Source organism: Herpailurus yagouaroundi, unplaced genomic scaffold (assembly GCF_014898765.1).
Source record: "Herpailurus yagouaroundi ecotype Mexico unplaced genomic scaffold, PumYag 142, whole genome shotgun sequence".
Taxonomy (NCBI): domain Eukaryota; kingdom Metazoa; phylum Chordata; class Mammalia; order Carnivora; family Felidae; genus Herpailurus; species Herpailurus yagouaroundi.
Window position 1 is genome coordinate 26,103,963 of NW_024412397.1, and position 17,891 is coordinate 26,121,853.

Consider the following 17,891-nt stretch of genomic DNA (forward strand, 5'->3'; position numbering starts at 1 on the left):
AGGAAGGAAATTTCAGACAGCTAACTCTACACCTTTAAGAAGGTTCACTGCACGTAGACCAGGCCTGGACAGATCTGATAGTCTCGAAAGTATTCATTCAAATACAATGGATGGGTGGCCAAGAATGTGACTGCCCTACCTACTGGGATGGGAGATCAGGGAAGAAGGGCAGGGTCAGGCACAGAAAGTGGGGTCCCGCGCTTGCCCTCCTATTCCCAACCAGGAGAGCTCTAGGCCGGGAGGCACAGACCAGAGTTCTCGAACCTGCTTTCTGCCTCTAGCTGTATGGCTGTGGGCAGTGGTTTCACTCTCTGGGCCTCAGTCTACTTCCTGGGAAGATGCGGTGCCTGGATGATGTCGAGCTTCCCCTGAGCCCTACTTATGGCCTTAGCCAATGTCCTCCTGCTCTGGGAATCCGGGAGGCCTCACCTAAGGGGAGTGCTCGAAACCCGTGTATGGGTGCTATGGACCTATCTTACCCGTTCTAATCCCTTCCTTATCCACCCCACTGCCCCACCATCCGGGCCCCCGGGCAGTATATAAAGTAAGAACCACCCAGGAGGTCTTTATGCATGCCATGGCCTGTCTGCAAGGTATGCGGTATTGCTCTCATTTTACAGATGAGTCAACTGGGGCTCGGAGAGGTTAGGGGACTTGTCCCAGGTCACCCAGCCAGTCAAAGGCAGAGTGAGGAGCAGCAGGTGGTTTGCTGGGCCCTAAAGCACCAGCTACATTTAGTAGGACTGGAGGGAATTTAGTGAGTAATCCCCTCTCTGTGGCCAGGCTTTGAGGAATGTGTCTCGGCGGGTCTTTAGGAGGACCCTACGCACTGTCACCACGCTGGCCACTACATGCCACCGGCCTGGTCTCCAGGCTCCCACCTCTGAGAAGGAAGGAAATGAGGGAGGCTCTCCCTCTGGACCTCACAGCTGCTTCCCCCACCGGGGGCAGCGGGGCGGGAGCTCAGGGCTGTGAAGGACGCAGGTGCAGCTTCAAGCATGGGCTGGGGAAGGGGTCTGACCTGCCTTGTCCTGCCCGAGTGTGGACCCGGGCTTGGCCTTTCAGGCAAAAGGGGGAGGAAAGAAAGCAGCAGTGAGAGGCCAGAGAGAAGCCCAGAGCTTCGAGCTCCGCAGAAGCCTCACAATGAGGACTCTGTGGGGAGGGCTGGGGGCCAGCCGGCCTCTCTCAGGAGCAGTTCCTCTCCAAGGTGACCTTTCCTGCATCCCTGGCAGGGAAGGGGGGCCAGGGTGAGCACAGTGGACACGATGCTGCCGTTGACATAGCCTTATGCCTTTGCTAGAGGCTCAGGGACACGTCCCCTTGAATCGGCGAACCAGGCTCTGGGGGCCACGGTCAGGATACAGTGAAGAAAGAGAGGCTGGTGGGGGTGGGGGCAACAGTTACGAAGGCCCTTCCTCTCAGGGCTGGTGTCGGAGCACAGGCGGCACCCGTGTGAGGCTGGGGTTGAGGGCCTCCTTCAGTTTTGTCCCTTAGACACCTCCTGGGCCGCTGGCGGATCAAGGAGGAGAATGGCAAAATTGAGACCCGCTCGCACTCTGCCCAACTCACCTCTGCTCTTGACCCTGGCGGGGACCACAGCTGGCCGGCGCTTACCTTGGGGGGAAGCATCCGTCCTTATCGTACAAGCTCCCAGTCTTTCCCAAATGCCCTTTAGCACTGTCAGGGCAGTGTTGGACCCCAGAAAATGCTGGAGGGAAGAACCAAGCCTTCCCTGCACGCTTCCCATCCCCCTCAGGTACATGCTTCTTCCTCCCCTTCCCTCCCAGGCTGCGGGCTGGTGCCCAATGCCCACCTCGGCCTCTTGGGGGACCAGAAGGTGAGGAGCCGGGATGTGCCGGAGGGGGGTTCACGTACGGGCCAGTCCTCCGGTGGCCAGCAGTCCCCGAGGCAGTGGTGGCCGCCTCAAACCCAAGCCCGCCTACCAAAGTGCCTACCTCACGATGTCTTCCCTGGTACAAGAGAACAACGAAAATTCATTTACCGGTACCTTTTCTTTCAGCCTTCGCCGCAGCCTGTCTTTGGAAGACTGGAGCAGGGTAATTTTGGGCCGCTCCCCGATGCGCTCGGGAATAATACTGTCTTTACGCTTTGTCTCGGCCTCTGGACCCCCCGGCTGCGGTGGGGGCAGCCTCTCGGAAGCCACTGAGGCTGGGGCATCAGGGCTGCGGGGGGGCTCGAGGCTGCCGTGCCCGGTGTCCCCCAGGGCATCCTCAAGTTTGGGGCTGTCCACGGTCACGGTCTCTTTGGCATTGCGGTGGGCGCCTGCCTCCCCCTTGTCGCCTGGCGGGTGCTTCATGTTGCTGTGGTGCCAGCGCCGGTTCTGGCTGTAGCCGTGATGAGTGGGCCTCCCTGAGGGGTGAGGCACGGAGCCCCCCTGGTAGGATTTCTGGTGGTCCCTGTTGTGTTTGGCACTGACCGGCTGGTGGTCACCATGCTGTTGGGGCTTGTTCCCTCCCGGAGGCCTCTGCTGCCGTCTGCAAACCGATAGAGGAAAGACAGAGAAGGTCACTGGGAGGATTGTTCAGGGTCCCTGTGTCCAAACACTGGGCGAGCAGTTCACGGAGCTGTTCATGTATTCATTCTGTCTGCCCCCTTACTGGACACCTCCTCTGCGCCCGACTCCGCGGCAGGGCCTGTGGACACAGCACAGCACGAGACAGACCGGGGGGGGGGGTGCCTGCGATTACAGAGGGGTCGAGTCAGTCCCTGAGTTTGAGTCGTATTTTCTGCCCTTGTTAGAATACACATCAGCACACGCGTGGGGAGCCAAAGTCACACGATGCATCAGAGCAGATCGTGAATCCTCCTGACTCTGACCCCAGCCACCCAGCTTGTACTCTTGATGCACCTGTTACCATTTTGGGACTCCTCCCAATGCAGTCTACGCACGTTCCGGAGAAGATACATACATAGACCTGTATCTGGTGACAGCTATCCTGTGAATCAATTTTTACCATCATGGCTCTTGTGAAGTTGCATCATTTGTTCAACAACTTTGTGTGCGTGTGTGTGTGTGTGTGTGTGGGGGGGGGTACATTGACATTTTCACCCCCAAGTCCACAAACAAAATATGCAATAAGAAACTGTTATGCACTCAATGGTGTGTCCCCACCCCTTCAATTCACATGTTGAATACTCAATCCCTAGTACCCAAGAATGTGACTGTATTTAAAGATACGGGCCTTTAAAGAGGGGATTGAGTTAATCCGTTAGGCTGTTAGGGTGGGCCTCAATCCAATGGGACTGGTGTCCTTATAATAAGAGGAAATCTAGACACATAGAGAGACACCAGGGATGTAGACACAGAAGAAAGACCGTGTGAAGGTACAGCAAGACAGACATCTGCAAGAGGAGAGGCCCCAGAAGAAACAAACCAAGAAGACCCCTCAGTCTTGGACTTCCAGATTCTAGGGCTCTCAGAAAAAAAGATTCTGTTGTTGAGCTGCCCCGTCTGTGGTATTTTGTCACGGGGGCCCGAGCTGACTAGCCCACAAGCGACATTTGACTCACCGATTTACCGGACACACTATTTTCTAAGCCAGAGAACATGACAATGGAACAAATCTGAGGTGTGCACAGGAGATGAACCCCAAACATTTTGATCCATCTCTGGAAGCACTCTTGCGCTCACCCCCCAGTGTTTTCCATGCCCTGACTTTATGGGATGTGCAGCTGGAGAACTGCGACCTGTCCCTTTGGTGGGGACAGCGGACCTTCATGGCACTGAATTTTATGAACCCAAAAAAGGCATTGATTTACTTTGAAACTATTATTACTTATATAAACTCAGTTTCAATGTTCACTTGACAATTTCGTACCCGTGAAAATCTGGAGGCATCTTGGACTGAGGTTAAACATATCATTTTTCCATTAAAATTAATGAAAACAATTTTTTTTCCATTGAAAAGCCTTGCCTCCTGGCAGGGTTTTCAAGAGGAATTAAAGTTATTAAGTGGGAGACAGGTGTATAGTGTTTTGTTTCCACACAAATGGTAAAGACAACACATCACATGTTAGAAGTAGAAATTAGGGTGTTTCGGGGGGGGGGAAGTTTGACGGTCTGTTACAAGAGCCTCTAGTACATGTAAATTGCCGCACCTTGTTAATTCCACTTGGTGGCAATTTATCGAAAGGAAATACTCAAAAGCCTTGCACAGGGATGTAGGCACAATTTGTGCATCCTGGCAGTGTTTAACAGTGAGAAACAATGTGGAATGTTAAGAACCTGGTGTTAAGACTTCACTCTGGTTGATGGAAGAAAGCATGTGTTGTCCTATGTGTAGCATGGTGCTACTTTTTTAAATTTTTTTTTTTTAATGTTTATTTATTTTTTTGGGACAGAGAGAGACAGAGCATGAACGGGGGAGGGGCAGAGAGAGAGGGAGACACAGAATCAGAAACAGGGTCCAGGCTCTGAGCCATCAGCTCAGAGCCCGACGTGGGGCTCGAACTCACGGACCGCGAGATCGTGACCTGGCTGAAGTCGGACGCTTAACCGACTGCGCCACCCAGGCGCCCCATGGTGCTACTTTTTAAGGCAAATATTTGTATGCATAGAAAAATCTGGAAGGAAAGGCGCCTGGGTGGCTCAGGCAGTTAAGTGTCCAACTCTTGATTTCGGCTCAGGTCATGATCTCACAGTTCTGCATGGGGTCAATCCCCGCATTGGGCTCTGAGTTGGCACCACGGAGCCTGCTTGGGATTCTCTCCATCTCTCTCTGTCCCACCCCTGCACTCTCTTTCTCCCTCTCGCACACTCTCCCTCTCTCAAAATAAATACATTTTAAAAAACTTAAAAAAAAAACCCACAGAAAAATCAGGAAGGAAACACACCAAAATGCTAACAGTGGTTAACTCTGGGGGATGGGATGAGGATTTTTCTTTTTCACTTGTATTTTCTAAAAGAACATGAATTTATTTTTCTAAACTTTTTACTGTGAGATAATTACAGATTCGCGTGCACTGGTAAGAAATAATACAGAGAGATCTTTTGCATCTTCTACCCAGTTTCCTCCCATGGTAACATCTTGCAGAACTCTGGTACAAGATCACAATCAGGATTTTGACATTGATACAGTCAAGATACAGAACATTCCCATCACTGCAAGGATGCCTTCCTGTTGCCCTTTTATAGCCACACCTACTTCCCTTCCACCACCTCCTCTTGAGCCCCTAGCAGTAAGTAATCTAGTCTTCATTTCTACAATTTGTCATCTCAAAAATGTTATATAAATGGAATAATTTACAATCTGTTACAAGAGCCTCTAGTACATGTAAATTGCTGCACCTTGTTAATTCCACTTGGTGGTAATGTTACATACGTTACAGTATGTAACCCGGTGGGATTGGCTTTTTTCACTCAGCATCATTCCCTGGAGATTCATCCAGGGCGTTGCACGTATCCATAGTTTGTTCCTTCTTACTGCTGAGTAGTGTTCCACAGTGCGGATGTATTAGCGAGTTTAACCATGTACTTGCTAAAAGGCATCTGGGTGGGTTCTAGTTATTGGCTACAGTGCACAAAGCTTCTATGGGCATTTGTGCACAGATTCTTGTTAAGTTTTCATTTCTCTGGGATAAGTGCCTGGGGGTGCCATTACTAGGTCATATGGTAGCTACTTGGTTTAAAAAGAGAACTACTGAGGGGTGCCTGGGTGGCTCAGTCGGTTAAGTGTCTGACTTTGGCTCAGGTCATGATTTTGAGGTCTGTGAGTTTGAGCCGCGCGTCGGGCTCTGTGCTGACAGCTCGGAGCCTGGAGCCTGCTTCAGATTCTGTGTCTCCCTCTCTCTCTGCCCCTCCCCCACTCAAGCTGTGTCTCTCTCTCTCTCTCTCTCTCTCTCTGTCAAAAATAAATAAACATTACAAAAAAGAGAGAGAGAGAGAACTATTGAACTATTTTCCAGAGAGATCGTTATCACTTTACACTCCCACCAGCAACACACAAACTGTTCTCAGTTATTACGTCTGTGGATAATTTTCCAGGCCCATTTTTTTCTCTGCTCTACATTACAGAGTCTGAGACCATGTATGTTAGATTTGCTGTTATGGACCCCCAGGTCCCAGAAGCTCAGTTTACTTTTTTTTTGGTCTATTTTCTCTGTGTGGCTCAGATTAGATCTTTGTTTTTTTTAATTTTTAAATGTTTATTTATTTTTGAGAGAGAGAGAGAGAGAGGGAGACACAGAATCGGAAGCAGGCTCCAGGCTCTGAGCTGTCAGCATAGAGCCTGGTGCAGGGCTCGAACCCACGAACTGTGAGATCGTGACCTGAGCTGAAGTCGGATGCTTAACCGATTGAGCCACCCAGGCGCCCCATGGATCATTTTTATTCTATCTTCCAGTACACTCGTTCTTTCCCTTGTCCCTCCATTCTGCTGTTGAACCCACGCATTGAGTTTTTAATTTAACTATTACGTTTCATTTGGTTCTTTGTTACAGCTTCTATTTCTTTGCCAAGACGTAATTTTTCATTTGTTTCAAGCATGTTCTTTTGAAGCATTTTCCTGCTGGCTGCTTTAAGATCTTTTGTCAGAGAATTCTAACACTTCTGTCATCTTGGTATGGGTGTCTTATTGTCTTTCTTTACTCAGTTGAGATCTTTCTGAGATTTCTGGTTGAAACCTGGACATCTTCAGTATTGTGTTATGAGCCTCTGGGCTCATGGAGAACTGTTTTAGCTGGCTTCCTCTGACCTTGCTTCCAATAGTGGAAAGGGTTGCCGTGCCCTGTTACTACCGAGTGGGGAGTACAGGTCGGGTTCCCTACTGGGCCTTCTGTGACACCCCAAGGGAGGCCCGCTTTACTGCGGAGCGGGGTTGGGAGTTCGGGCCCCTCACACCGATGCCTCCCTGGCGGGGAGGGGAAGGGTGCATACTGGTACTCTCCACGTGGCCTCCACAGACACCATGGTGGAGGGGGGGCGTGGAGCCTTGTACCTGGTGGATGGGGGTGGGATTCAAGGCCCCCATGTGGCCCCCACTGACACAGAGGAAGGGGTGCTCAGTGCCCCACAGGGACGAGTCCTAACTCCTCACTCGGCCTCTCTGACCCCACCCTGGTGGAGGATTTGGGCGCCTCCTCAGCTTGGTGACTGTGCTTGTGTGGGTCAGGCCCACTGACCTCTGCTTGTGTGGGTCAGGCTGGAGCCCACATTTTTCCTGGGAGGTTTGCCTAGAGTAGAGCATTACTGTCCAGGAGTTTTCTGTCTTGTAAGGTTGCCCCTCCCTTTCCTGGTCCTTTAGCGAGAGAGGGCAGGCTTTTGTTGGGGCTTTCCGGTCTGCCTGGGCCTACTGGCATTTCTGGGTTGCCAACTTCTTTACCTCCAAGTCTGGGATCTGTGAGGCCAGGAAGAAAACTCTGGTAAGTTACCACAGTGTCGTGGCCCGAGTGCCATGGTGCCCAGCCAGTCTGCCTGCTTTCCACCTTCTGGAGTCCTCTTATGTCCATTTTTAGATAGGATGTTCAGGGTTTCTAGTTGTCTGTATTTATTTTAATAATTTAAGAGTCATTGTAGAAACATCTATAGAAGCCTGGTACACTGAACTGAGGCGGCTGACCGGGTGTGCCCTGGGCCCTTCTCATGAGGCCTGCCTGGTATTTTTCATCACTGGGTCTGAAGTACATACTGGGTACAAAAAGCTGTGCTGTCGCGATACGTGCGTGCAAAAGGCTTCTCCTCTAACACCCCTCACCTCTACCAGCACACCTAAGGCTCTATCTAGTTTTACTCCCCAATGGCCTCATTCTTTTTTTTGTTTTGTTTTAGTTTTTCATTTCTTTTCTTTAATTTCAATTAAAAAACTTTTTAAAATGTTTATTCGTTTTTGAGAGACGGAGAGCAAGCAGGGGAGGGGCAGAGAGAAGGGAGATACCGAATCCTAAGCAGGCTCCAGGCTCCGAGCTGTCAGCACAGAGCCCGATGCGGAGCTTGAACCCAAGAATGGTGAGATCATGACCTGAGCCGAAGTCGGACGCTCAACCATGTGAGCCACCCAGGCACCCCTAATTTTAATTTTTTTAAAGTTTATTTATTTATTTTGAGAGAGGGAGAAAGCGTGAGTGGAGGAGGGGCTGAGAGAGGGGGGAGACAGAGAATCCCAAGCAGGCTTTGCACTGTCAGCACACAGCCCAGTGCAGGGCTCCATCCGACGGGACTGCAGGATCATGACCTGAGCCGAAGTCTGCCGCTTAACTGGCTGGGCCACCCAGGTACCCCCCCCTCCAGAATGGACTCATTCTAAAAACAGTAATCATCAATGGACCAGTGCCTTAAGTCCTGGAAGACTGTCAGTTTGCATTCACAGCAGAGCAGGGGTAGAGAGCACAGGTGCCCAGGGAAGTGTGGGGCCCCATCCGCAAAGTGAGTCACTGAGTCAGTTCTGCCCAGGGATCACCCATTGGCCTTCAGACTGCCCAGACCTAAATCCAGATGCCTGAGACACAAGTCAGCTGAGAAGCCTGCGGCCCTCACCTGAGAATCACGGACTGACCTACACTGGGAGAGCCACTGGGAGAAATTCCACGGCCCTCCCAACTCCTCAAGGAACCACACGCCTGTGACATTTTGTGAATCCCCCCTACTTTTATTTTTCAATTACTTTCAAAGAATTCACCTTTTCTCCTTCTACCCTCTTTGTTCTCTGAGTATGAGTAATTTTTAAGCCCAGAGAAGAACCTTGGAAATTCCCTGGCAGATAATGCTTGATTCTCACGACTTTTCCCATCCTTATTTAGAAAAATTGTGGTGCCTGCAGCTATGGCCCAAGGAATGCCCCCAAAGGATGGTTGACCAAATCCTTCCCAGCATCTGTCTTGAAACTGTCTGGCTTCCTACTTGCCATTATCAGGGATCTCCCTCTCTCTGCCCAACATCCTCCTTAACCCCCCCCCCCCCCGCCCCCAAACAAAACAAAACACATCAAATCAAATCAAAACAAAACAAATCAAATCAAATCCTCCACCTGGAGGAGAAAGGAGCTAATTTTTACATGGCTGGTGGTCAAGGGCTCAGAAAGAAATTAGCCAGGTCTTGCTGAGACTCTCCTGTTCTTGCCGGAAATTTTGGGGGGCTTGGAATTCCAAGTCATTTTAGTTTGCCACTCCTTGGAGCCAGCTCTGCCAGCAGAGCAGTGACCAAGAATATCCAGGTTGTTGGGCATTTAGTGGGTGTTTTCAGACTCGCTCTGCCTGGGTAGCAGCTCCTTTGCACACAGAGTGCTGTCTGTGGACAGGAGGGGAGGCCTGGGAGTCCACCCGTAAGGGGCCCCTCCTACTGGGCAGGCAAGACCAATGGAGTCAAAAGAAAGAAGGCTGCTGATATGGGGTTGGATGGCAAAGGAGATTGGCTGGGGGGCCCCTGGGGGGGGTGTGGAGGGCAAGAAAGAGGCCAGATGCCATTGGAGGCAATGGGCATGAAGGTTTTTTGTTTCTTTTTTCCTCCTTCCTGTTCAAGGCTCCCATTAGTTCTCGGGGCCACTGACTGCTGGGACCAGTGTCTGTGTGCAGGCTGGTCAAGAGGTTCTCTTCCCATTTTACAGATCAGCCAACTGAGGCTCAGGGAGGTGAAATTCCCCACACCCTCAGGAGTGTGCCCAGCCTGACAGCTAGCCCAGCACCCATTGCCTACCTCCTGTCCATCCCCTTTGCCCTAAGATCCAGCAAAGGAGAGAAGGGCCGTGTTATCACTGGTATCTGCTGTGGCGATGGCCACGCGAGGCCCACGTCCTTGGCCTGGGAAAGGGCTGAGAGAGCCCTCGCCACTGGAAAAGACTAGGGGCTGGGCCTCGGTCCTCAACAATGGAGACCCAAGCTTCCCTGCTCTGGCCATTCACAAATATTTGTCAGCGGTTGCTGGCTGAGCTGGCCCAAACCAGCGCCTCTCTCTTCTGTGTTTGTTGGCCCTGGGTTTCGTCGATACCTTCCTGTAGGGGCCAGCTCACTGCTCACCCCAAAACCTGTGGGTTTAGGTTTGGCCTGGCTGGGGATGAGCTCCTTTGGCTCCTAGGGGCCAGGCAGGGAAGTATTTGGTCCCGGATACACGGACGTGTGGATCCAGGTTTTGGAAACACAGGAGACATGCATTTTTTTTTTTTGTTCTGCAAGCGAAATAAAGGGGCAAAAATCCACCTCCCTCTCTGCTTGTTATGTTCTAACGTCTCTGGGCAAGTTTTCTCCGGTGGTCGTGGTAGTGGGGAGAGGAATGGCTTAGGAGAGAAGATTAATATTCCATTTGTGCTACTGGTAACACCTGCTGGTAGGGAAATAATGCCTTTTTTTTTTTTTTTTTTTTTTTTTGGAGAATGGAAATTGTCAGGATGCTTCTTCCACCACTCATTTAGTTTATTCTTCCTTCTTGGGGTTCTGAAATCAGACGTCTTGTTTCACTCTTAAGACTGCGCTCTTTTATTAAAAAAAAAAACAAAAACACAAAAATAAAAAAAGTTCTCCACACCACAGCTGCATTTTCGGAGGTGGGTGTAGGGAGAAAGACTTCAGATTTTGTTTTAAAGAATGATTCTAGCAGCAGTCCAAATGCAGACAAACGTCTCTCTGTTCATTTTTTATTTCATAATTGTTCCCAACTAGATATTCCGAGGGCCACTGACTTATTATGGTTCTCTCCATGTCGGACACTTTACCACATAATTTGTAGGTCTGCTTAAAAATTTCTGAGAGCAAAATTCCTAGGGCAAGTGGTTTTAAAACTATGCATGGGCTCATATTTCTTGCCTTCAGGAAAAGTGATGACTGCTTATTACTCGCTTAGGCGCCCCCATTCCTGCCCACCTACACACGCCCTGTCCGGGGTCCCACCTTCCGCATCCCAGCCACAGGGGCAACACGAGAGCAGAGGTGAGCCTGACAGGGGCAGGCACAGGGGTTCTCTGCAGCTCTGGGGCCGCTTGGCTTAGTGCAGGCATGTGGGGCCTGGAAACCAAGGTCATGGCCACACACACACACACACACACACGCCCACCCCCCTTTGCAAAACACTGGGATGCCTCCTAAGGAAAACTGTAGGGGAACTTACTTCCCTCTTCAGGGAGCCAACGGAGGGAAACGCCACTGGCTTAGCAAAGGGTCCAGCATCACGGTGGCCTCTATTAACTGAGCACCTACCGTGCCCAAGGGGCTGGATGAGATGATGTAAATCTGCCTGGTCTGTTCTGCAGGACCCTCCTCAGGGGGCATATCTGGGAGATTGCAGCCAGCACAGAGCCTGGCTGGGTCACTCGCGGCTGTGTGGCTCTGTGTCCGTTCCCAGCCGTGTCAGCCGCCACCCTCAGGGGCGGCTGTGAGGATTACAGAGTGACAGCGCGATGCTTTCACAGATGAGAAAGCCAAGGTTCAGAGAGGTTGCCTTTTGCCCTCGTGCTGTCCAGCTAGTTAGTGACGAAGCCTGTACCGGAACTCTGATCTGTGTCTCTACTCTAAGGTCCTGCCTGAAACGCTACATGGCCGGCCGGATGTTACGGTTACTCATCTGAGGTCTTCTTGCTGTCTGGATAGCCGGGGAACCGCCCCACCTGATGTCCCTGTAATTGCCAGGCCGCCATCCCCATCATGGCAATGAGAGCAGTGCATTACCGGCTGGCTCGCTGAGCACCAGGCCTGCTCCCCACACTGGGCTCCCCGGACAGTCCCTGGAGGGGAGTGCCCGCACGCTTCAGGAACACCCCCATGGCCTTGGACGGCCAGGAGAGTTTTTGGCTCTCCTGCTCCAACAGCCTGTGGGGCTCTCCCTGTGCTCAGGGCCGGGTAGAAAACAATCCAAGACTGAGGTCTCTGCCGGCTGAGGCCGAGGTTCGTGTAAGAAGTTTGGTATTTCACTGCACGCATGGAAAAGCTTTGGAATCCAAAGGTTTACCTGGCCAAGGGAATGCTCTGGAGTGGAAAGGAGAGGGGCTAATCTGAATGGTACCTCTGTGCCCTGAAGGCAGAGGAAAGACTTTTCCAGTTAACAGGGCGCACGTACAAACGAATGAGGAGAGGCAAGGCTGATTCATGTACTGCTTCATTAATTAAACATGTCCTGAGATTCCGCTCTGCCTGGAGGTTAATCGGAGGTGTCAGTGGGCTTGCCCAAGGCCACAGAGCTCCTGGAACATTCTGAGGGGAGCAGGGGCTGTGGATTGACCAAAGCTGTTCAACTGTCCCTCAGGAGTATCTCAACGCCTTTCCTAATCCCATCTGGGCTCCAAACAGCCTTCTTCAGCTCCCCAGAGGCCCCCTCTTCAGACTCCTAATGTGATTACAGCCTGATACCCTCATCCACGCCACTGAATGGCCTTGTGCATTCTTCTTGTATGGCCTTAAGAGCAACCACTTCCTTAGGATGGGGCAGACCCTCTCCAAATCTCCCTTGGGAAATGGGGGTGGCGGGGGTGGAGGGATGCTGGGCATTGATTCATGCATGCCTCCAGTGAGCCCCACAATGTACCAGGTCCTGGGGACACAGCGATGACCCTGGCACAGGGCTATGCCCTCATGCAACTTAGGATCCATTTGGAGAGACAGACACTAATCCGTTAATTACAGAAATAAGGTAACTGGCTACAACCAGGGACAAGAGTCATGAAGGAAAGGAAGCACAGAGTAGCACAGGGGTCCCTGACACTCTGGTCCTAGAGGCAGGACAGACCTCATAATTTGTGGGACCAAGTGCAGAATGAAAGTGTGGGCCTCTTGTTCAAAAACTGCTAAGAGTTTCAAGCTGACCCCGGCAGAACATTCATTAAACCCAGTGCAGCCCTTCTGAGCCCTGCCCAGAGCAGCCCCGAAGGCCGGGACAGGAACTGAGATAATTGAGAACATAGAGTAAAAGTAATAAACACAAGCTAACATGTATGAAGCACTGACCTTGTGCCAGGCATGACTTTCACTTCACCCTAAGAGGGAGGGACTTTTGCCAGCCTCATTTTACAGAGAGGTCATGAGCCACAGAGAAGGTAAGTACTTGTCTGAGGCCACACAGCTTGCAAGAGGCAGAGCCCGAGTTTGAATTTAGGTAGTTTGACCTCAGAATGTGTACCCTCAACCACTACGCTCTCCTGCCTCATGGACTTGAGACCCGTTGCGGGGTCCTAGGGGCCCGGGGCAGCCTGCACCACTGCTGAGCCAATGAAATCCAAATCCAAATCCAGAGGATCCCAGGCCTTGGCCAAAGCCAGTGGGGGCAGGGACTGCGGGCTGGCAGCGTGTGGCGGAAGCAGGGCTAGATATGCAGAAGCAAAGGCCAAAGGCTGAGCCGGAGGCCACGAGGAACAGGGAAGCTGAGGCCCGTGAGAGGGGAAAGCCTGGGAGGGCTCTGGACTGAGCCCCGAGTCGAGGTTTGGAAATCCGGCTTCCAGCCTTGGCTCCGCCGTGTCTGGGGAAAACCACAGAAGCCACGTGTGGCCCTCGGGTTTCCATCTGTGCTGGGAACAATCCTTTCCCCACAGTCTGCTAGTTCCCGTGGCTGGGAGGTTGCGTTTTCGGGGTGGCCCTCTGGCTTCGCTGCCGAACCCTGGGGGAGGGAAGCAGGAGCTGCGGGCTCTGGCCACCTTCCTCCATCTTGGGGCAGCACAGAAGGCCGTGGATGAATGGTCTTCTTTGGGGTATACGCGGCAGACCCTGGGTCTCGCTCAGCTGCCCAGGCATTTCTCAGGTGCCCCTCCCAGCAACCCTGGTAATCCAGGGCTTGTGGCCAACCTCTCGGTCACCTTTGGCACACGGGCAGACTCCTCACATCTCAGTATTCCCATCTGTAGGATGGGAATACCAGCATCCCACTCGAGGTGTTCCCTTAGGTGAGTTCCCCACCTTGCCTGCATTCCTGCCTGGGGTCACAAGGCTGGTCAGAAATTAGAATACAATCAAGGCCAAGAGAGCATCTGGGGAACAAAGGCACATTATAAATACAAGGTATTATTTTTGCTCCAGGGTGAATCAGGCATTCCAAGAATCCCTGGCCTCACACGTTCTTAGGCAGTGTGATGTCATGGGAAGAGCATGCGGCTGTCCGGGCAGAGTGTTTCCAGAAGGTGGCCCCCGCTCTTCTCTCCTGCCCAGCCGAGCCCCTGCCGTCTCTCAGGTCCGCCCGTGGACCCTCAGTGCAGCCTGCTGGCGAGTCCGGGCATCCCCTGTGCCACGTGTCCATTCTGGGTGCTCACTCAGAGGCGGGCAGACATCCGCCACGGAAGCCGGTTAAGTGTCAGCTGGGATGTTCCCTTTTCCAGCCCTAACTCCCTGTGGCTACACTGACCCGATCATGTGAATCAACGTGGGGAAGCCAAGCCTGGCTGATGCCACCTCTCTGGAGGCTTGAGACTCTCGCTCGCTTTTCCTAAAGAGCCGAGGAGGCCCAGCGACGGGTATGAATTTGCACTGTATATCTTCCACCACAGCCCTTGGCTGCCCGGAATAAGAAGGTGCTCGACACAGACTTTTCCAAGAGGCAACATACTGTCGGAGCTCCAAGTGTGGACGTAGGAGCCAGCCCCCCAGAGCTCAGATCCTGGCTCTGTACTTCCGGCCGTGCAACGCTGGGCAAGTTCTTTAACCTCTCTGGGCCTTAGCTTCTTCCTTCTTAAGATGGGGACAAACAGATTGTCCATCTCTTGAGGTTCCTGGGAGTTTGAAGGAGCTGTGGTGTTCTATTAGCGTCTGCTTGTAACAACAATATGTTGTGGGTTTTCCAAGTAGCATGAATCCATCAGACGCTCAGGAGTGATGAACATCAGCACACCCACAGTTCAAGTGGGAGAGCTGAGGTTTGGAGGAAATAGGCTGTTTCAAGTGCTAAGAATCAAGGAGGAACCCCCAGCACATCCAGCTCCTGGCTTTTGCTCCCAATCTGGCCTCTAAGGGCTACAATCCGGACGTGGTTTCTCAGGACGGATTTCTTCACTACGAAATACACTGTCATCCTAAGAGAAGCACTGCCCAAGGGGTCCCCACAGGCATGGGGGCCACCTCCAGTGACTTCTTTCACTCCCAGGCTAATGCCGGGCCACCACAGCTGGTCCCACATGGCCTCGCTTACCCCACACGCTGACTTCAGAGCACATTTGGGAACTAGCCCTATTTCATGGCCATCTCACCATCTCCACGAGGGCCGTGGAACAGCCCTCAAACTGCAGCGGGTAGGACACGGGAAGGAGGAGGAAGAGAAAGTCTCCTAAGACTTTTTAAATCCCTGGTGTGACCAACTGCCGAGCCCTTCTGAACCATGGGGAAGGAAGCCCAGAGACACAGCCTGACTGCCCATAATGAAGAAACTTCCTCACAGGGAGAGCTGCCTCACAATAAAGGGGGGGGGGGGGGAGGGGTGCCTGGGAATGTAGTGAGCTCCCTGTCACAAGAGGCATCCAATTGTTGACCAACAGCTATGGAGACCTCTTCTCCTGAACCCGCCATTTCTGCAATTAGCACCTCCTCCAGGAAGCCCTCCTGGGTCTCAGCAGTCATCCCAGCAGTCCTCACTTGGAGAGGCAGCATGATGCTGTGACAACCTGGGAACAGGACACACCGGGTATACCCCGATTTGGCCCACATCTAGCCAGGTGGTCTCAGACACGTTGCCTAACTTCTCTGTCCCTCAGTTGTCTTATCAATCAAGTGGACCCCGTGACTGGAAAACAGGAGAGAGGCGGAGCTGAAGGTAATGATCTCAGGGCTGGATGATAAACCTTGCCCGCTCTCCCTCTGCCTCAGCCAGCCCTGGGAAGGTACGGCAGGCCTTCTCGGCTAGCCCTGCAGGCGCGGGGGAAGGTGACGGAAGACGGTTCCATTATGGGAAGCAGAGCTGCCCAGGGCAGTACCCGAGCAGGTTTGGCTTTACGGCTACAGAGCACCCCTGAGCTTCTGGGCTCCCCGGGGAACACTACCGGCTGCCTGCCCACCTCACTCCATCAGCCGCGCATAACGGCCAGCCTCCCGGGACAACCTCCTCCCTCACAATTCATTACTGACAGGTCTGCTCCGTCCCTGAAGGGCTGTTTTTCCATCCTGGAAGGAGAGGGAATGTGAAATGGAGTTAGCTAGAGTAGGGCCTCCCTCTGGCCCCATTTTTCAGCCAGGGTTGGAGGAACTGACAAGTCCATGGCCAGACGTTAGAGCAGAAGGAGTGCCACTCAACAGCTTCACACACATCACTGACCCCTACCCCCGCCCAGCCGTGCGGGGACCCAGCTGCCCAGCAGATGGGTTCTTGGGCTAGAATGTTTCAGAGCACAAGGAACTCAAAGCAGGGTGCTGATGGCCTTCACATTAAACCCTGCCCGGCAGCATTCGGTGCACATAAACGGGGACCTTCAGACAGCTGACAAGGACTTACTCTCCCTACCTCCCAAATGCAGGGATCTTGAGGGTTAGAGTAGTGAGTTTGGGGCGCCTGGGTGGCGCAGTCGGTTAGGCGTCCGACTTCAGCCAGGTCACGATCTCGCGGTCTGTGAGTTTGAGCCCCGCGTCAGGCTCTGGGCTGATGGCTCAGAGCCTGGAGCCTGTTTCCGATTCTGTGTCTCCCTCTCTCTCTGCCCCTCCCCCGTTCATGCTCTGTCTCTCTCTGTCCCAAAAATAAATAAACGTTGAAAAAAAAAATTTAAAAAAAAAAAAATAAAATCAGAGACTGTCCCCAAACAGCAGAAAGACAACGAGTAAAATGAGCAGGAATGATGGAATGAGGAAATCATTTGGCAAACGTCATAATAATAATTGTTTCAGGCAATAATCATCACTGGAGGCCAGTGGGTGAAAGTTTGAGGAAAAACAGAATATTGGCATAGTCTCAAAGTATCTCCCCACAAGCTACTTCTTAATTACAAAGGGAAAACTCTGTGCCTTTACAGTGGAGCAACTTGGCAGATACTGCCTTTAACCAAGTAATCAAAGTGAACACTGAGAGTCATGGGACAACAGGACGGCCCCAATCTCCTGATTCGATGCCCTGAGAGGACACAACATCACTCATGTGCATGGAACCTGAGGAAATACCAGAGAAATCCCAAATGAGAAACCTTCTACAAAAATAACCGGCCGTTCTTTTAAAAAAAAGTAAATGTCATGAAATACAAAGACTTGGGAACTGTCCCCAGATTAAAAGAAACTAAAGAGACGTGACAACTGAATATGAGCCAGGATCTAGGATCACTGCTGAGAAAGAAGTAAGGGCTGTGGATAATAGCATCCAGTCTGTGTTAGTTTCCTGATTTTTATCATTGTACTGTGGCCATGGAGAGGAATGTCTTCACAAAAAAACACACTGTGAAGCGTTCAGCAATAAAAAGGCATCATTTTGGCAATTTTCTCTCAAGCAGGTCAGAAAAAAAAGTAGACGAGGCAGAGGAAAATAAAGCAAATGTGGTAAAACGCTAATGTCTGAGTGAAGAATATATGAAAATTCTTTGCGCGATGCTTGCAACTTTTCCGAATGTGAAATTTCGTCAAAATAAAAGTTTTAAAAACGGGTAGGATTTGGTTAGAAGGGGAGAAGTGGAGAGGACATTCCAGAACAAACATCACACTCAGCAAATACAAGGTGGCATTTTTCTTAAGTCAGTTGCATGTGTAGAAACCCCGGAAGGGAACAAAAAAAATTGACCACAGAGAAGCCTACCCAGCACAGGTAGAAACGTCTCACCAGAGGGATGGCCCCACTGGAGGTGAACACAGAGCTCGCTGTGCATTGGTGTCCTTGAGAACCATAGGAAGTCCTTAATGGAAGTCAAGCGTCCGAGCACAGTCTTGAAGGGCAGCCAAACTCTGACATCCTAGGGGGACGTGGGCCTGGGTGGACCCCATGAACCATCATAAACGAGTCTATTTGCCCTTTTGGATAAACTTGCAGGGTCGAGCTTCCCAAAACAAGACTCTGATCCCCGAGGCAGGCCTGG

General features: G+C 51.8%; 1 protein-coding gene across 8 annotated transcripts in view; it reads right to left on the reverse strand.

Moving 5' to 3' along the window:
* CTIF (cap binding complex dependent translation initiation factor) overlaps nucleotides 1-17,891 on the reverse strand; it is a 299,569-nt gene that overhangs the window by 91,436 nt on the left and 190,242 nt on the right. For 6 of the 8 annotated variants that reach the window (XM_040478885.1, XM_040478883.1, XM_040478886.1 and 3 more), the window contains one exon: nucleotides 2,003-2,495. In XM_040478885.1, coding sequence (XP_040334819.1) covers nucleotides 2,003-2,495 — 493 coding nt within the window. The remainder of the gene's footprint in view (nucleotides 1-2,002; nucleotides 2,496-17,891) is intronic. The other 2 variants (XM_040478882.1, XM_040478884.1) reach the window with 1 other exon arrangement.